Source organism: Dryas octopetala, chromosome 3 (assembly GCF_963921425.1).
Source record: "Dryas octopetala chromosome 3, drDryOcto1.1, whole genome shotgun sequence".
Classification (NCBI taxonomy): domain Eukaryota; kingdom Viridiplantae; phylum Streptophyta; class Magnoliopsida; order Rosales; family Rosaceae; genus Dryas; species Dryas octopetala.
In genome coordinates, this window is record NC_141368.1 from 16,121,994 (window position 1) to 16,141,265 (window position 19,272).

At 43.9% G+C, this 19,272-nt stretch overlaps 2 protein-coding genes across 2 annotated transcripts; one reads left to right on the forward strand and one right to left on the reverse strand.

Annotated features, from left to right (window-relative positions):
* Positions 1-6,901: 6,901 nt before the first annotated feature.
* Positions 6,902-8,677, reverse strand: LOC147291355 (uncharacterized). The gene has a single exon (XM_086235926.1). It carries the CDS (start codon positions 8,675-8,677, stop codon positions 6,902-6,904), a length of 1,776 nt encoding a protein of 591 aa, XP_086092052.1.
* A 5,169-nt stretch (positions 8,678-13,846) lies between these two features.
* LOC147291356 (core-2/I-branching beta-1,6-N-acetylglucosaminyltransferase family protein) lies at positions 13,847-15,307 on the forward strand. The gene has a single exon (XM_086237416.1). The coding sequence runs from the start codon at positions 14,073-14,075 to the stop codon at positions 15,129-15,131; it is 1,059 nt and encodes a 352-aa protein (XP_086093542.1). The 5' UTR covers positions 13,847-14,072; the 3' UTR covers positions 15,132-15,307.
* Positions 15,308-19,272: the final 3,965 nt, after the last annotated feature.

Genomic DNA, 19,272 nt, shown 5'->3' on the forward strand with positions numbered 1-19,272 from the left:
TCTGCTCGGGTCGAGTGGATAGAGCTCGGGTCGGACTTGGGGCTGTCTTTTCTGGAGAAGCGGCGCGGCTCGGGTGCGCGGGTGGGCGGAAAGCAGGGTGCCTTGGCGAGTGCTGAGCTCGGGCCGGAGTGTGGGGTGGGTGCTCGGGGTGGCGGCTGAACTCGAGTAGCTCTGTCGCGGCTCGGTGTGGTGGGCTCGGGCCGGGCTGGAACACGGGCTCGGGTGTGCGGGCGTCGGAGAGGTCGGCTGTGTGCCTTGGCGCGGGGGTGGTGGGCTGCTAGGCTCGGAGCAGTGGGCTGCTCGGCTCGGAGCAGTGGGCTCGGGCCGCTTGATTTTCCTACTTTGAGGTAGGTAACTCAAATAAAAATTTGTCTACCCACATGATATATTGATTGTGCCTTTGAAAAAATTGAGAACTTTGAGAAGTTGTGGTCGTCCAGCCTGAAGCGGACCTTAGAATTCTATTTGTGAATTTTGTGGATAATGTGAGTAGGGGCAGGTGGAGGTGCAACTGGGTATGAGCCGTGCCGAGCATTGGGTAGGCAGCATGCCTTCATTTTTGGACTCTGTAACTTATTGGGTGTTGTGTTCTTGGTCAGGTACTGAGGAGACAAGATAAGTGGGTTGGAACCCGTCTGAGCCGGTGGAGCCGCGGAACACAGGTAAAGGCTTGAGTTTTTATTGCTTGTCTGCTTTGAATTGATACATTGAATATTGGCTTTGATAAACGATTGGTGGCTGAGCATGTGAAAAGGTGATAGGGTGAATGTTCCCAAATTGGGGGTAGAAGAGCACATATGGGGGGGGGTGGGAAACCAGTATTGATCTGATATGTCCATGGTGTTGTCTTGGATGGGCAGGTGCGCTGAGGTCGGACATTCCATGGCTTCCTCAGATGAGAACAGTTCTATGGATGAGGGGGAGTCTGATCGGGCGTCCGCAAGTGATGGGACGCCGATGAGGCCCAATATGCTCCGACCCCGGATGGGGTGTGGAAACATGGGGGTGGGTAAAGTGCTCAAGACCATCCAGGAGAGCTTGTCCATGGTGATGGGAAGTGAGGGAAAAGGCACTGGTAGTGAGGACAGCGATGATGGGGAGACGCCCACCAGTTGTGGTGATGTGGGTAGGCACATTGTGCATGAGACATACTGGTCCGTGGATGGGTTGTGTGAGAACAGGATGACGAAGGAGGACCTTGAAAAATTGAGGGTGGAGTTCCACATTCCCGATTATATCCATCTGAGCCTCCCGGGAGAGGGTGATGTCTTGAGTGACCCGCCGGAGGGGCATATTTTGTGTTTTGCCAAGAGTTTCCACCATGGGTTTAGGCTGCCTCTCCACCCCTATTTCCAGTATATGTTGAGGAAGTTAGGGATTGCACCAGCTCAGCTGACGCCCAATAGTTGGAGAACATTAATCGGGCTGTATGTATTGTTCCGAGATGAGGGGTATGATGCCCCGAACATGGCTCAATTCTCAAACTTGTTTGAGATTAAGTCGAGCCCCAAATTGCGAGGGTGGATGTACTGCTCACAGTTGGCAAATGGGCAGTTCACTGATGGTGCGACTCGCCAAATACAGGTGGGCCACCCGGACGCTCATAAGGAATGGAAGAAAAAATGGTTTTTCGCGAGTGGAGCCTGGGAATTCGGCCGGAGTGATAGGATGGCCACGTATAGAGTGCCAACGAATTTTGACATAATAGGTTGCCTGGCTGAGCCGATGTATTGGTCCATGTACACTTGGATTATTAGCTGATGTTATGCTTATACTAATAGTCGTCTTTTGTTGTTTGATTTTGCAGGGGGTGAGTGGGAGAGGCTTCCATTGTCGGAGGATAGCGCGGAAGAGGTGCGAAGGGTGCTTAGCCGACCCGCCCGAAAGTTGAGCGCTGCCTACCTCTTGTCTCCTGAAAAGTTGGCCAAGTACGGCTTCGGAGTTCCAGGTGAGCTTCTGTACTTCCCCTCTTGGAAGATTGGTTGAGGAGATGATAATTTGTGCTCATTGAAATTTTTTTTGTTGTCTTTCAGTGAAAATGGCCAATACGAAGAAAACAAGTAGACCGGTTGGTCATGCCCCGCCCGCTCAGAGGAGGATGATGATGGGGGCGCTGTTGGCCGGGGGTGGCTCGTCCCAGGGGAATGCAAGTAGAGGTGCAACGATGCCCGGGGGTATGAGGCATAGTGGGTCTACCAATACCCAAGTTCCGAAGGCGGCTTCTCCCGGGAGGAAAAGGAAGACGGTATTAGATGCGGCCGAGCCCGGGAGAGAGGGCAAGAGGGCAGCCACTGCGTCTGATCCGGTCCCAGAGGAGGATCGTCTGGCACAGCAGGCCGTGACAGACTTTGGAGGATCCCTGAAGAAAGGAAGGGATGACCGGGTGATTGGCGATGGTGTTGAGCCGCTATCTGTTTTGCAGCGGGCCTTTTCTGAGCAGTCCCAGGTAAGGGAAAGTGGTATATTATGATGAGATGTCCAAAGTTTAAACTTTATAGCTTGTGATAACATTTTCGTGGCACTCGACCTGGCAGGCACTGTTCTTTACTTATCAGGCACATGTTAGTGTCCTGGCCACGGTGGAGAAGATGAAGGACGAGATGTCGAGCTTCGTGGTGTGGAAGGACAGAGCGCTCTCAGCCGAGGAGAAGGTCGGTACCCTGGTTGCCCAGAACCAGGCGTTGCAGGCCGAGCTGCTGCAAGCCAGGAAGGAGGCAGACCAGGCTAGGCAGGAGTTGGAGCAGAGCGGGCAGGAGCTGAGCCAAGCCAAGCAAGAGGCGGACCAGGCTAGGCAGGAGTTGGACAATGAGTATAACAGCGGCTATGCCATGAGCTTTGGCGATTGCAAATTGGAGCTCGAGGAGATGTGCCCGGACTTTGACTGGGACCGCGTGCGTGGTCTGCTAGGGGCTGGCAACGAAGTGCCTGGCAACGTCCCGGAGGAAGGTGCCCAGGAGGTAGAGCATGAGGACAGAGCATCCCCAGTTGGGGAGCGTGATATGGGAGAGGATCCCAAATAGGCATCTGTTGCACTTATGGCCCGGGGGCAGGGGTGGGCGGACCATTGCCCTATTTTGGTTTGAGTTGTATGGTCGGGCCGGATGTGGCCCGTGCCAACTTGCAAACTCTTTTGATTACTAACTTTTGTACTTATTGTTATTTGGATGATTTGGAGGGTGTCTGACCCGTGATGGGGTAGGATGCCCTTCTTTTTAATACATGGTATCGCAGAATTTTCTCGAATGCACGGTACTTAGCTTCCCTTGGATGCATGAAATCTATTTTTCTCTGAGTGCATGATACTTAGTTTCCCTTGAATGCATGATATTGATTTTCCCTTGAATGCATGGTACTTAAGTTCCCTTGAATGCATTTGCCATAGCCGCGCCCTGAATGCATGGTACTTAGCTTCCCTTGAATGCATGGGCGGATATGGGCATGGTCGGATGTCTGATGGCCCGGGGGGCCATACAGCCGATTAAGACTTTGAATAAAAATGAAGAAAAAAGTGTCCGTGGTAGGACTCCCGTGAATGCATGGTACTTAGTTTCCCTTGAATGCATTTGTCATAGCCGCGCCCTGAATGCATGGTACTTAGCTTCCCTTGAATGCATGGGGCGGATATGGGCAGGGTCGGATGTCTGATGGCCCGGGGGTCCATACAGCCAACTAACACTTTGAATAAAAATGAAGAAAAATGTGTCCGTGGTAGGACTTGTATTTATTGAAAGTGATAACATAGATAAAATTGAAAAAATTCCCCGGGGGGTACAACATTTGTCTACTTGTAAAAGTAGCGGAGGTGCTCGGCGTGCCAAGGGTGGCCGAGTTCCTTGCCGGTTGTGGCGCGGAGCCTATATGTGCCTGGGCGGATGACTTCAATAATCTCATACGGTCCCTCCCAATTAGGTTTCAGAGCACCTGTTTTGGCCAAGGTAGTGCTGCGCAGGACCCAGTCCCCCACTCGGAAGTGGCGAGGCTTAACTTTAGAATTGTAGTATCGAGTAGCCCGTTGCTGGTAGGCGTACTTGTGTAGCTCAGCCTGGGCCCGATGCTCTTCAGCGAGGTCGAGACTGAGGGCTAGCTGGTCAGCATTGTGCTCAGGCTGAAATGTATCGAGGCGGTAAGAGGCAAGCCCGACCTCAACTGGGATGACGGCTTCAGAAGCAAAGGCCAAAGAAAAGGGGGTTTCCCCGGTCGAGGATCGACAGGTCGTCCGGTAGGACCATAAGACTTCGGGTAGGAGGTCAGGCCACTTTCCCTTCTTTGCATCAAGCTTGGTCTTGAAGGTATGTTTAATGGTCTTGTTGACTGCCTCGACCTGCCCGTTGGCCTGAGGATGACCAGGAGAGGCAAAGAAAACCTTGATGTTGAAGGCGGAGCAAAATGACTTGAACTCTTTGTTGTCGAACTGCTTGCCATTGTCAGTGATAATGGCATAAGGGAGACCAAAGCGGCAAATTATGTTCTTCCATACAAAGCTCTTGATGGTCTGGGTGGTTGCCTTTGCCAAGGGCTCGGCCTCTGCCCACTTAGTGAAGTAGTCCACTGCGACGACTGCCATTTTGACCTTGCCCTTTCCCTCGGTCATTGGTCCGATTAAGTCAATGCCCCATTGGGCAAAGGGCCAAGGACTGTTCATGGTAGTTAGGGGCTCGGGTGGTTGGTGCGGAAAAGTGGCAAATTTTTGGCACTTGATGCATTTCTGGGTGAGCTTCCTTGCATCAGCGCGGAGGGTCGGCCAATAATATCCTTGGCGAATGGCCTTGTGGGCTAAAGAGTGGGCCCTTGCATGATTGCCACAGACCCCTTCATGGATCTTCCGGAGGATATAGTCGCCTTGTTCGGGGGTAAGGCAGCGCAAGTATGGCAGGGAGAAACCCCGCTTGTATAACTTGTCGTTAATAATGGTGTACCGGGAAGCTCTATGGCGAAGGCGCCGAGCCTCAGCCTTGTCCGCGGGTGGGTTCCCATGCTTAAGAAATGCAAGGAGAGGGTCCATCCAACTAGCTTGTTGCGCAGACTGGCAGACTTCCATAACATCAGTGCTGCGCTGAGGTAAGAACTCAACTGGGACAGACCTCCCGGCTTCATGGTCAACTGCCGAGGCAAGGCGAGCTAGGGCATCCGCCCTCTCATTGTCTGCCCTAGGGATTTGTATGAGCTGGTATGCTGAGAATTGATTGAGTAGGCTTTGAACTTTGGTAAAGTAGGCGGCCATGCGCTCACCCTTGGTCTGGTATTCCTGTGTGACCTGGTTCACCACAAGTTGAGAGTCGCTGTAGATTTTGAGTTGCTCAACGTCCATATGTAGTGCCAAAGATAAGCCGGCAATGAGGGCCTCATATTCAGCCTCATTGTTGGATGCCTGGAAGCCGAATCGAAGAGCATACTCAATGGTGGTCTGGTCAGGAGCGATCAAAACAAGTCCGGCTCCACTGCCCTGTTGATTAGAAGACCCATCAACATATAAAGACCAGATTGGGCGATCCGGCCTGATTGCCGGAGTAGAAGAAGTTGGTGGATCGGTGGTCGTCACAATGGCGGAGGAGGGCCCAGCCTCGGGTAGGAATGTAGATTCTGAAATGAAGTCTGCAATGGCTTGTCCCTTGATTGCGGGCCGTGGGCGGTAGAAAATGTCAAATTCGCTCAGCTCAATGGACCATTTGATAAGTCGGCCAGAGACCTCAGGCCGCTGCAATACTTGCCTAAGTGGTTGATTGGTGAGAACCACGATAGGATGAGCCTGGAAGTATGGGCGGAGGCGCCGGGCTGATGTGACCAAGGCAAGGGCTAATTTTTCTATCTCTGGATATCTGGTCTCAGCATCTTGCAGGGCCTTGCTGGTATAGTACACCGGGTGCTCAACCCTATCCTCAAGTCGAATGAGGACTGAGCTGGTGGCTGTCAGGGAAACGGACAAGTAGAGGAGTAGCTCTTCCCCTGGCTCGGGTTTAGAAAGTAGAGGTGATTTGCCCATGTACACTTTTAGATCTTGGAAGGCCTTCTCACACTCCGGAGTCCAGTCAATGTATTTTGTCCGAGCCTTAAGGGTTTTGAAGAATGGGGCGCAACGGTCGGTGGCCTTGGATATGAATCGTGTCAAGGCGGCGACCCTGCCCGTTAGGCTCTGCACTTCCTTCTGAGTCCTGGGAGATTGCATATCGATCAAGGCTTTGATTTTTTCAGGGTTGGCCTCGATCCCCCTTTGGCTCACCATGAAGCCAAGGAATTTTCCCGAAAATACGCCGAACGTGCACTTGGCAGGGTTCAGGCGCATTTGGTACTTCTTGAGCACGGAAAACATCTCAGAAAGTTTGTGGACGTGGTCCTCCGCCCGGACACTCTTGACAAGCATGTCGTCCACATAGACCTCCATGGACTTACCAATGTATTCTGAAAAAATGGAGTTGACCAAACGCTGGTAGGTGGCCCCGGCATTTTTGAGTCCGAAAGGCATGACTTTGTAACAATATAGGCCCCTGCCAGTGATGAAGGCCGTATTGTCCTGGTCGGAGCTGTGCATAAGGATTTGGTTATAGCCGGAGTAGGCGTCCATGAAACTAAGGAGTGCATGGCCTGCTGTGGCATCAACCAGTTGGTCAATTCGAGGAAGAGGAAAACTATCCTTGGGGCAGGCCTTGTTGAGGTCAGTGAAGTCAACGCACATCCGCCACTTGCCATTTGATTTTTTGACCATCACAACATTGGCCAGCCAATCCGGGTAGGAAACCTCGCGGATGAAACCAATTTTCTGTAACTTGTCGACTTCTTCCTTCATAGCAGCATAGATTTCGGGCTTGTACTGCCTGCGCTTTTGGCGGACGGGGCGGTGCCGCGGATTAAGACTTAGGCGATGGGAGATCACCTCCGGAGAGATCCCAGGCATGTCATCATAGGATCAGGCAAAGACTTCAGCATTGGCACGAAGGAAGTTGATGAGGTCGTCTCGGAGGGCAATACTGAGCTGAGTTCCGACCCGTACCTTGCGGTCCGGGTAGGCAGGTGAGATGAGAACTTCTTCCACATGACTGTCATCTGGTTGGGCGATAGCTCTGAAAGATGAATCATGAGGATCTTCGGGAGGATCCGGGGTAGGGCAAGTGGGGGAGACAGAAACAGCCATAGAGGGCATGGCCTCTTTCTTCTTCTTGACGGAAGTCGTATAGCAGGACCTGGCTGACATCTGGTTGCCTTTGACTACCCCCGTGCCACATGGGGTCGGGAACTTGATCAAAAGCAAGTGAGTGGAAATCATAACCTTCAATTGGTTAAGGGCTGGTCGTCCCAGGATGACGTTGTACGCTGTGGGGCAGTCGACCACCAAAAACTGAGTGGTTGTGGTAGCGGACGAAGGATACCTCCCAAGGGTGAGTGGAAGGTAGATCCCACCAAGAGGGGTGACCATATCGCTCGAAAAGCTAAGTAAAGGAGCGACCGACCGGTCAAGCCTCTCCTGGTCAATCCCAAAAGCTGTGAAGGCAGAGGCGAAGAGGATGTTGACGGAGCTACCACAATCGACAAGGATCTGTGCCACGTCGAAATTAGCTATGGTGGCCTCAATGACCAAAGGGTCATCGTGTGGAAAGATTAAATCGCGTTCCTCTTCCTCAGCAAAGGAAATGGGCGACCACCCGAGCTTAGGAGTCTTTTTGCCACGGTGGAGGTCTACAGCCATAACGCCGGAGCATTGCTGAGCACTTCGGGCGTATTCCTTCCTAGCCCTGTTGGAGTTGCCAGCGAGGGTCGGGCCCCCACAGATGGTATTGACCCGCTCCCGTCGTTGTCTTTCGGTCTTAGCCTTCTCGGTGGCCTCCTTGTCTATAAAATCATCCAACTTTCCTTCATGTACCAAAGTTTCTATTGCCTCCTTAAAGGCTCTGCATGCCTCGGTGTCATGGCCATGGTCATTATGATAAAGGCAAAAGAAGTTCTTGTTGGTCCGGTACCGTGTTTGTGGTGGGCGGGGTGGGAGCTTGGGAAGTATGTCCTTGATCTGAGGATACAATTCTGTATAAGTAACAGTGAGAATTGTATAGACTTTGAACCTGGAGGCGTAGGATGTCTGATAAGTTTCTTCCCTTCGTTGTCCTCCACCTCTACCATCACCAAGTTGTTTCTTGGTGAACTTATTGAACTTTTTCCCGGACCCCCCATACTGGTTACCCGAGTAGGGCTTGGGCTGGGGTGGCACTATGATGGCCTGGTCGGTACTTGGGCGATCCATGGTGGGCGGCTTCTTCCCATATGTTTTAAATTCAGCAGTAGCATAGGCAATGGCCTCTTGCATGAGTTCTTTGTAGGTGCGCGGATTGCGGCGGTTGAGTTCAAACAAGAAGTCCCCCTCTAGGAGACCACCCTTGAAGGCGGCGAAGGCTACCTTCTCATCACAGTCGCGACACCGAGATCGCTCTAGCTGAAATCGAGTAATGTATTCCCGGAGGGATTCCCTGCTGCCCTGTCGGACTCGAGTCAGGTCATCCGTGGTGTAGATTCTATCGGTCTGGATGATATACTGGCCTAGGAAGAGCTCTCGGAGCTCGTTGAAGCAATCAACCGAGCCCGGAGGAAGTTGGTAGAACCAGTCCCTTGCACTGCCAGAGAGGGTGGAAGGGAAGATTCGACACTTCGTAATGTCATCAGCACCTTTAGATTCCAGAGCAGATCGGAAACTCATGAGGTGGTCATATGGGTCTTCATTCCCTATGTATGGAGTGATTTTGGGAGGTCAGACGTCGCCAACCGGAGGAGTGGATAGGATGCGAGCTGTGAAAGGTCCAAGCAGCTCCCGTGTTTCTAAAGATAGGTGCCCACCCCGACTTCCTCCCTCCACTCTTTTCAGGCGCTCACTGATGTCCATGAGAAGTTGCTGGAGCTGGTCTGGTGGAAGAGAGCCGCTATTACCGGAGTCAGCGACTTATTCACTTGTGAAAGTGTCATTTTCTGTGTGGCGCCCAGCCAAGAGAACCTGCTCTTCTCCCCGTCGTCGCTTGGGACGGGGAGCCTGCTCCTCCTTCAAGTCTCGGGGACGCGGGTTGGATCGCCCCTACTCCTCCTCCAAGTCTCTGGGACGCGGGTTGGATTCGCCTCGGTTCGTCCGCCGCTCTTCTCGCCGAGAGCGGTTGTCGTCGAACAGATGACGACAGTCCCGATAAATGTGGAACTCTTCAGAGCGAGTAGGATGCTCGCCAGATCGGGCCCGGCCGACCGGGTGAATAAGTCTCTTTTGGAAACCTAGGGGTGGATGGCTACCTTGCCCTACATCCAATTGGCGGGGAACATTTTGGTCCCTTCGGGGGGGATCTCTCATCTCACCACTCTGGAGAGTGGTGTGTTCGTCCCTGTCATGGGGGTTCCTCCTCTCACCACTCCGGGGAGTGGTATGTTCTTCCCTGTCGCGGAGGAGTCGCTCATAAAGCTGTGTTGCACCCTTTTGGAGGTCGAGCTGTTCCTGGGTTCGTTGGAGCTGAGCCTCCAATCGCTGGATGTACTCCTCCTGATCAGATTCGGCAGTCTTCTTGCCTCGCTTGTCAACCAGCGGGGTGTTGTCGACTTGGTCGAGGATAGGACCTCCGTCAGACATTGTGAGGGTCGGAAGCTCGGAAGCTAGGAAGCTCGGAAGCTCGGGAGCTCGGAAGCTCGGAAGGTTTTTGCACCTCAACTGAGGGTAGAGAATTCAATGGGGAAAAGTTGTAACTTTCCCACAGACGGCGCCAAACTGTTGATGCTCAAAAATGGTAGAGCAGTCAACGTCGAGTCGAACCACCTGGGCCCGTTGACCCACCACTAAGTGGATGACACGTCGAAGTGGGGCAGGAACGGGTAGCTGGGTCCGACTGATGAGTAATGAGAGAGACTGATATCCAAAGCACCCTGCACAGGTACACAAAAGTGAGCGGGAAGGGCACCGGTGTGGTGCCGGCCAAAGCTCCTCCGACGCTCAAGTCAGTGTTCAGAGAGATCTGAGAGCAGAGTGAATGAATAGTATAATAATGATTTCAGTTGTCCTTTTGTGACAAGAAGGTACCTCTTTTATAGTACCTTTGGAAGAGTGTCAACCAATCCGGTGACGACACGTGTCCTTTGTGGTGACTTGCACTGTAGGAGCGCCACGTGGCACCGGTCTCGAGGATCCGAGTGAGTTGACACGGGTCGGGGGCCCGGGAGGCTTGAGCTTGGGAGGCCGGAGCCTAAGAGGCCGGGGCCCAGGGGGCCGGAGCCCATGAGGCCGGAGCCTAGTAGGTCATGGGCTAGGAGCCGAGGAAGGGCTTAGTCTTTTGGGTCTAGGCCCAAACAGCATGGTGTTAGGCCTTGTGTGACTTGTCGTTATGCCGAGATGATTAGTCATACGAACAGAAATTAAGGGGGTTAGAGCCTTAATTCGAGATGATGCATGAGCTCTTATGGTGGCTACCACTAAGGAATTAAATTTCGAATTTAGAGAAAATTTAGAGGGTTCAAAAATATAGAAATTTCGAAAGAATTTTTTATTTCGTGGAAAATTTAAACTAAAACAATTGAAATTTTTAACAAAATTTCGATAATTTCATTTCGGTAATATTTCAAAACCTCTAAAATTGGAAATTTCAAAGAAATTTTGAGGAAATTTTCGAAATTTAATTTCATGGCTACCACGAAGAAAGTTTCAAGCGTTTTTTTGTTAAAGGTCATGAAACTTCGTGTTGTGTCAATTAAACCTGTTTATGTTGGGCCTATTTGTGCTTTCGTGCCGGCTTATATAGCTAATACTTAAGTCCAAAACGGTCCATGGTCTAAGCCATATTCGTATTTGTGCCATTCCTTAAACAGCAGTACATGGACCTTTTTTTCCTCTTATAATTTAATATTAAAATTCTTTTCTAGAAAATTGAATTTTTTTGTATTAAACAATTCTTTAAAAAGAGAAAAAAAAAAAAAAAAAAACAATGTTAAATGAGTGGGACCTAATTTGGGCCTATTTTGTGATTGTTTCCGTGTTTTGCTCATGGCGAGGCTTGTTTAACACATTTAATTTTGGGGTAGATCAGACCCATTATGGAATTTTTTCCAATTACAAATAAGAGTTTTACATTCATAGGTCATATTTGATAAATATAATGGTGAAAATACTTTATTGATTTATAGTTTAATGGAATTGTTAAACATTATATTTAAAATAACTCTCATTCTATCATTCTATCTATCAATTCCTTACCAAAAACTGATTTTACCAAAACGTAAACAAAATTGATTTTCTTTCAAAAACTACTTACCCAGGAACCAACGATTTGAATAAAGGGAGAGACAACGATTTGAATAAATTCTGGACTCTTTGTTTTTTTTTTTTTGGGCCGGGGGAGGGGGCGGAAAATCTGGACTGTTTAAATGGTAAAATACTAAAGGAAAATGGCCATTAAAATAAGATCGAAGTCAAATCAATTAATAGACCGAGTCATTGAAATCCATTAATATGAGAAGAAAAATAATTTTATGAAGATATATATTATGGCTGAGTCATCAGATCAATTAAGGCAAAATATGAAGTGGACAACTTAAAGGACTGAAATTGAGAGAATCCATTTTAAGTATTACATTTATACAACCATTAATATCTAAATTCAAACTCTAAAAAAATACTCTTAAGATTACACACTAAGTTCTCACACTGCTATATACGTAATGTTCCGAACGCACAAAAGAATTTCCAATTGAGACTATCAAAAAGTTTCAATCAAAAATTTAAACTCCAATTGATGGAGGATGAGAACTTTTTTGTTTCTTAGAATTGAGAACGTGTATTCAATTCAGATTTTTATAGACTTTTGTAGACTATTTTTAAGTAATAGACTTTTTGTAGAGTTTGCAAACTTCTATTGACTTTTGCAGACTACATAAGATTAATGATAGACTTTTATAGAATTCTATATTGAGTTTAACGGAGTTTGTGAGACTTTTGTCACATAATTTGATAGAGATTTATCGACTTCTAATATTAATTAAATCCTATGATCCAAAAACTTGATTAAGCACTCTCAAAATACCAATACATGATTTATTGGGAAGAAAAAAAAAACAATCAAATACTGAAAGTCCTAAACCAAATAGTTAATTAGAAAACCAAACTTCCTTTACAAAAAATTAAAAACAAACAATTTATTCTTTTTATAATATGGAAAACCAAATAGTTAAATTTTTGCTTGAATTAACGATTGGTCTTAAGTAAGAAACTCATATGTGTCAATAAAATTCATACAAAAAATATATAGATTAACAAATAAGAATAAGGTCCATTGATTTAGGTACCAAATTTCAATATACTAAAATATTTATGTTATTTCACTTTAAATACTAAATTTCAGTTTATGTACCAACTTTAAAAAACATGGTTCTACCGAGCTGTGACTGTTTAACAGTCACAACTTTTGGTTGATTTGTTTTTTTGTTTTTTTGTGTTTCCAAGGCTTAAAGTTTAATGTTTAGTCTCTAGGTTATAGGACTTCATTTCTGAAGCTTAAATCAAAAGCACTAAATTATTATAAACTTTGAATTTTTATGAATTTCAAACCGTTACAAATATGACTGTTCGACAGTCACAACTCTAATACAAATTGATTTATGACCTAATTCAAAATGTCTTGCTCTAGGTTAGTACCTAAACTAAAAAAAATTAGTGTTTTACTGTTTTGCTGAAAAATTATTGATATTTGATATTTAATCCTAATTTTCTAATAAGAAAAAGATAGCAACAGTTTTTTTCTTTCTTCCGTTTGGGTGAACAAAAACCCATTAATATATATGTATTATAATATGTATAATATTGGGGCTGTGAAGTGAAATGCCCAGCCATCAATAAGCTTGAATAATCTCCAACAATGAAGGCCTTAAATCCAAAAGAAAAAAAGAAAAAAAAAAAACAAGAAAAAAGGTTATGCACCGCCCATGGATGCCCAAAATACCAAAAAAGGGTTGCAATGTTGTGATGCAACATAACGGAGAGAGAGGTAGAGAGACAGAAGAAAAGAGTATAATATGAAATTCATAAAAATCTCTAGGTTTGAGGGTGGAGAATGATAGACTTTGGGTTTATATACCTCACACCATAGAGTCCACAAAACTCCATGATTTAGTAAACTCTTTGAAAGTCAATGACTTTTTCAAAACCACCGATTTTTATAGACTTTAAAAAAATCTTGATTGAATACCCCATAACTTTGATGGAGTTTTGAAAGTCATTAAAAGTCTAATTGAATACCGCTTGAATTTTTTATATTCTTTAAAAATCTGAATTGAATACACCTAAACTTTTTAATTTCATAAAAGTCAATTAAACTCTACCAAAATCCATATCCAATACACCCCCTAAGACTATTTACCCTTACATCTAAAGTTCTCACTTTGAATCTCTCTTTTGCTATATTTTTTTTTTTAAATTGATTTTATCAATAAAAGAAGTAGATAATGACATATTTATGTGTAATTAACTTAAAAAAAGAAGACCCATTCCTTTTGTCCTAGTATCTCTATCTTATTCTAACACTTAATACTGATCTTATGAGAAGTATTTACCCATAAATGACAGGTACAGTTGTCTAATTTCTCTTATTTTCTTAGAGTGTAGTTACTAGTTACCCAAACGCCTCTCTGTAGTGCGAGGGATCACTCATATGTCATGATACATATATTTCCACTCCCATCAGTCATCACCTCCTCATCTCTCACTCCACTTTATCAAAAGCAAAAGTAAGAAGCATATACTCAAAAACCCAATACACTCTCCCCATCCCCCCATCCCTTTCCCTCCTTTCCAATCTTCAACCCCTTCTTTTCTTTATCCCCTTTTTCCAATTTTTCCCATCATATCATCGACATCACCCCCCAACTTGATCAACACCAACATTATCTTCCACTCAAACCCCAAATTTCTTCTATTTCTTTATTCCATCAACCTTATCCCAAATTCCCCAATTCCAATTCCAAATCCCACAACCCCATCAAATCCGGTTTTTCAAATTTCAATTTTGCTTCATCCCAATATTTGATCCCCTAATCCCATAAATCTTGGTTTTCTTTTAATTTTTCCATCCCCAACCAAAATGTTCTCACCTCCAATAATTCCCATATTGGCTCTACTCATCTCTCTACCTCTCCTTTTCTTCATCGCCCCAAGAATCCTCCTCCTAAAAGACATTGAATTCTCTTCATCATCCCCGGATGAACTCGACGACCTCTCCCTATTCCACAAAGCCATTGCTGCCTCCTCCTGCTCCTCTATTTCCCACTTGGGCCTCACCACAAACCAAAAGCCCAAAATCGCCTTCCTCTTCCTCACAAACTCCGACCTCTCCTTCGCTCCTTTATGGGAAAAATTCTTCTACGGTCACGACCACCTCTACAACATCTACATCCACGCCGATCCCCAATCCCCAATAACCCCTCCCGGCGGCGTATTCCAAAACCGCTTCATCCCCGCGAAGACCACCTCCCGCGGCTCCCCTTCACTCGTCTCCGCCGCGCGGAGACTCCTCGCCAACGCCATAGTAGACGATTCTCTCAATCTCTACTTCGCTCTCATCTCCCAACACTGCATCCCAATACACTCCTTCCGCTTTGTCTACACCACTCTCTTCGGCAACGACATGAGGACTTTTACAAGTTTCGCAGCGCAATCCAAGCGCCCGAGTTTTATCGAGATCTTATCCGACGACCCGAATCTCCCCGAGCGCTACGACGCTCGGGGAGAGAACGTCATGACTCCGGAAGTGCCGTTCGGGCACTTCCGGGTGGGGTCCCAATTTTACATTCTGACAAAACAACACTCCCTAGTTGTGATCAAAGACAAGAAGCTTTGGAGGAAATTTCGGCTGCCATGCTTGAACGAGTACTCTTGTTATCCCGAGGAGCACTACTTCCCAACACTTTTGTCCATGGAGGACCCCGAGGGTTGCAGCCATTACACACTGACGAGAGTGAACTGGACTGGGAGTACGGACGGGCATCCGCACACGTACAGGCGGGCTGAAATTTCAGCCCGCCTGCTGCGTACGTTGAGAAAGTCCAATTCGAGTTACGAGTACTTGTTTGCGAGGAAATTCTCGCCGGATTGCTTGAGACCGCTGATGAAATTGGCTGCTCCGGTGATCTTCCGCGACTGAAGTCAACTTAGTTAAGTAGGTAGGGTTTCTAAAATTAGCGTGATCAATCAATCTGCATATATCGCACAGGTAAAAGTTGTAATTACTACTTACTCTATCAAATGCCATATTGATTTGTATCTTGGTTTGGTAAAATTGTTATGGCTAATTAATTGTTAATATTACGCGTTTGAATTTGGCTAATTGATCTTGAGAATTTTTGGTTTGGTGAACTTTTGATGGCAAGTTATTTATAGGCAGGTAGTGGCTAATAGTTTTAGTGAGGTGCTATGTTTTTCTTTCGTTTTTTTTTTTTTTATCTTTTGATCAATGGAACTTAGCCTCATTTATTCAATTGATTTCAACTAAGAAGATGCATCATCATGGAGGTAGGAGGAAAGCCAAAGAGATTCCTCCTCCATCCTCACATAAGATATATTGATCACTACCTAATTTATATCTAGCTAAATGATAAGTATTGACATTACAAATAAGAGGAACATATGAAAAAAGTTAGAGTAAATTTCACTTTGTACCCTTGTGATTTGCTCAAATTATCAACGTGGTCCTTATAAATTATGTTAAATACTTATGTGACACATGTGAGACCCACAATTAATGTCTGTAATCATCATAAGTGCAATTTCAGAAACATTCATCTTGCAAGAGCACAAAAAAGGTAAAAGATCATGTAGTTGATCTTGTTGGCTTCCTAGGTTGTTAGGATAATGCTGCTTTGTTGTATATATACTTGATTGTTTTCATTTTTTATTTTGCCATATAATGTGTTGCTCATAAATTTGGTGTTTTAAGATATTTTATTTATATTTTGTTTGATACTATTTTGTAACTTTTTGTAGTCTGATACTCTGATGTATGGTTCACACGTGCTAGTGGCACTTTGGTGACAGAATTAAAGACTTTTTTCACTTGTTTAACTATTGTTATTTATAATTGGCAAAAAAAAAAAACTATTGTTATTTGTAAATACTATATATAAGCTAGGTTGGCGCTTTTGTTTTTTTGATTTTCATGCCTGAGTTGAAGATGGGCGGTTGACTTTTTGGTGTATAATTCTTTTTATATTAATCAGGTACATCCAGTCATCCACATCTAAAAAGGATGTATAGTTGACACAAATAAAAAGAAGTAAATAAAAAATTGATAAAAACAACAAGTAAAATTATCAAATAAGTTTGAATTTATAAGTTTAGATATGATAAGTTACCAAATTAAATTTAAATTTGGAATGATTTCATACGACAAGAATACATTCAAACATAAAAGAGTTTCAATAATTATTTAGTTTAATAAATGATACTTAATTTTTTTTGTTATTCTAAATTTAAATATTATGGAGAACAGTTGTTTAATAAACAAACAAAAAAATTTATAATTTTAATAGAGTAAAATTATAAGTGTACTTTTGAAAACAACCGATGCATGACAGATTTTTCCATTGGATAAATGGATAGTGGCTGCTACAGTAAGGTAGCGTGACGTGAGTGATCACCATCACTTTATATTTACACAAGTGATGTCGCCTTGGGTTCTGGGAAAGCGTTGGGCTACCAACAGGGCTGCCTTCGTGCATACATTTGATGCGTTTCTCATTGTAAAGTAGCACACCTTATTTTTTAGGGTTTTCTAACCAATCATTTGTAGTACTTTTAGTATAATTAATAAGACATTTAACATAAAAGAATTCTTGGCTTTTGGGTGTATCCGAAGAATTGGGCTGGGTTCCTTGTGCCGAATACAAAATGTAGAATATGAGTGAGTTGTTTAATGTTCACTTACATTTCTCGTGAATTTTGCAACATACATATAAAATAATTTTTTGCGATCTCATAAGGGTGTATGTGAAATTCATTGGTTTAAATAATTTTTTAAACCATGCCCGGGTGTTACGTCAAAGGACAAATGGTTTTGTCACAAGCAACCTAAAGTTTTTTGACAAACCAAAGAGAAACTAAGAAGCTTAATGATGGATGGGATATCGATCTTTTTCTATGTGGTAACAAGAGTAGGAATAAAACTTCGAGTATTAAGGACCCTTTAGAATTTGGTTTTTTTTTTTTTTTTGTCAACTTGAGACTTCATTGGATAAGGTAAATTACAATGGAGAGGCACAAAGAGCCTGAGTGCTGATAAGAAATGGGCTTTACATAGTTCAACAAAGGGGGCTTGTATTGGTAACCCCACAATTTGTACCCCCAATTTTCTTTTGATACCTCCCATTCACAAAAATATTTTAAAATTCCTTTTTCACCCCAAGCTCGTTTAAAAAACAAGGCGAGTTGAGCCAATCTCGAGCTTGGAAAAAATTGAACGAGCCAAGCCGAGTTTGAGCTTGAAAAAATCTTACAAGTTGAGCTTGACCACCTTGGCATTCTACTCAGCTCGATTCATTGACACCCCTAAAGTCATGAGTGTAGAGGCCATTAATTCCACGTCAAAAAAGTGACTTAACAATCAACAATATATAATTGAAGGAGATAAAAATCTTGCATGTGAATAGGTCCATTGGGCATGATCCTACTCGGAATCAAAATTAGACAGTTCCTATTAACGTGTTTAATAATTGCAAGAATTGGAATGAAAATAAAGTTGATTTTCATAAAAGTGTTTACTAATTAGCAAGAAGCAGAATCCAAACCAATTTGATTACAAAAATACCCCTTATGTAAAACAAATTATGTTTTCTATCAACTACTTCTAATCATAATTTTTCAAAAGAAAATTTTATTTATGATCTACTAAATACGTACTAAACCCTAACTTTTGTTTCACAATCAAAAGTAATTTTTTTTCAAAAAAAAAATCTAGTTTTTTTATTTCCCACCCACCCACAAACATCGTCACCATGCTTATTGCATACTCCAGGCCCACAAAAACCCTTGAATTAATTTCTAAGAATGGCTGAAATCCCTCATGCATGGGATGTCATTTAGACTTGGTAATGGGGCGCATTTTTGCGGGTTTGAATCAAACATGACACGACCTGTTAAGTTAACAGGTGAACACGAAACGACTCGTTAAGCCAACGGGTGAAAAAAAATGTCAACACGAACACGACATGACCTGTTTCATCCATTAAGAATAAAATATACATTTTTTCAACGAAAATTTAAATTATATATATTATATTACATAAGTAAATACATTTTATTACATAAATAAATACATTTTATTTCATAAATGTATAGTTTAAACATTATACAAAAGAAAAATCTAAAAAATGTGCAAATTAAATGCTTAATATCATGAGAAAAAATCAAATAAAATATATTTATTTCTTAATGGGTCCACACAATTTGAACACGACACGATAAACCTCAACCCGAACACTGAATTTTTCGTGTTGTTTCGTGTCGTGTTAATGGGTCGATTAGGATATTACCAGGTGTAATGTCATTAATGGAGTGTATAAGATGTCCAATTCGTTTGTTTGTTGTGCGTATGTGATCGACGTCATTAAAGGAGTGTTTGCCTCTTCTTCCCTCTTTGTAGAATCAATTACTCTTAAAAAAATTACTTTGATGTTAATGGAAAAAGAGGAGAGAGAAATGGAAGAAGAGAGAATGGGAAGAAGAGAAAGATGTTTTTTTTGTTGAAATTATTATCATTTAGTTAAAGAAGTGAGTGATGAGTAAAATGTTGAAGCATAAAATCACCACCTTATTGATTGACCTATATACCTTGCAAAAAAGACATAGGAAAACCCTTGGAGGTGAGTGGGCACCGGTGTGATGTCGGCCAAGGGCCCTCCAACGGTCAAGTCAGTAAGGTACTTTAATAAAATCCAAATAAATAAGCTAGGAGCCATGAATGATATTACCTTGATCTTGAGCATATGAGGGATTATACATAGAGGTTAGGAGTTGTTGGCGTGAGTCAACTATCACACTTAAGATAGATTGATTTTGTAATTAGTGGTGGATTTGTAATTAACTCAGGGTTGGTGGAGAGCTAACTTTGTATCTTTCCTTTTTTGTATATTATGTACATGTTATATATACCTACAATTGGAGATGAATACAAACTATCAGAAAATATATTTTTTCCCTAAATGTGTTCTTAGCATGAGTATCCTCTTGGCCTTAGAACTGTAAGCTTGCTAAGCTTGAAGTCACCGGGAAGCGTACTCCTTGTAGGAGTG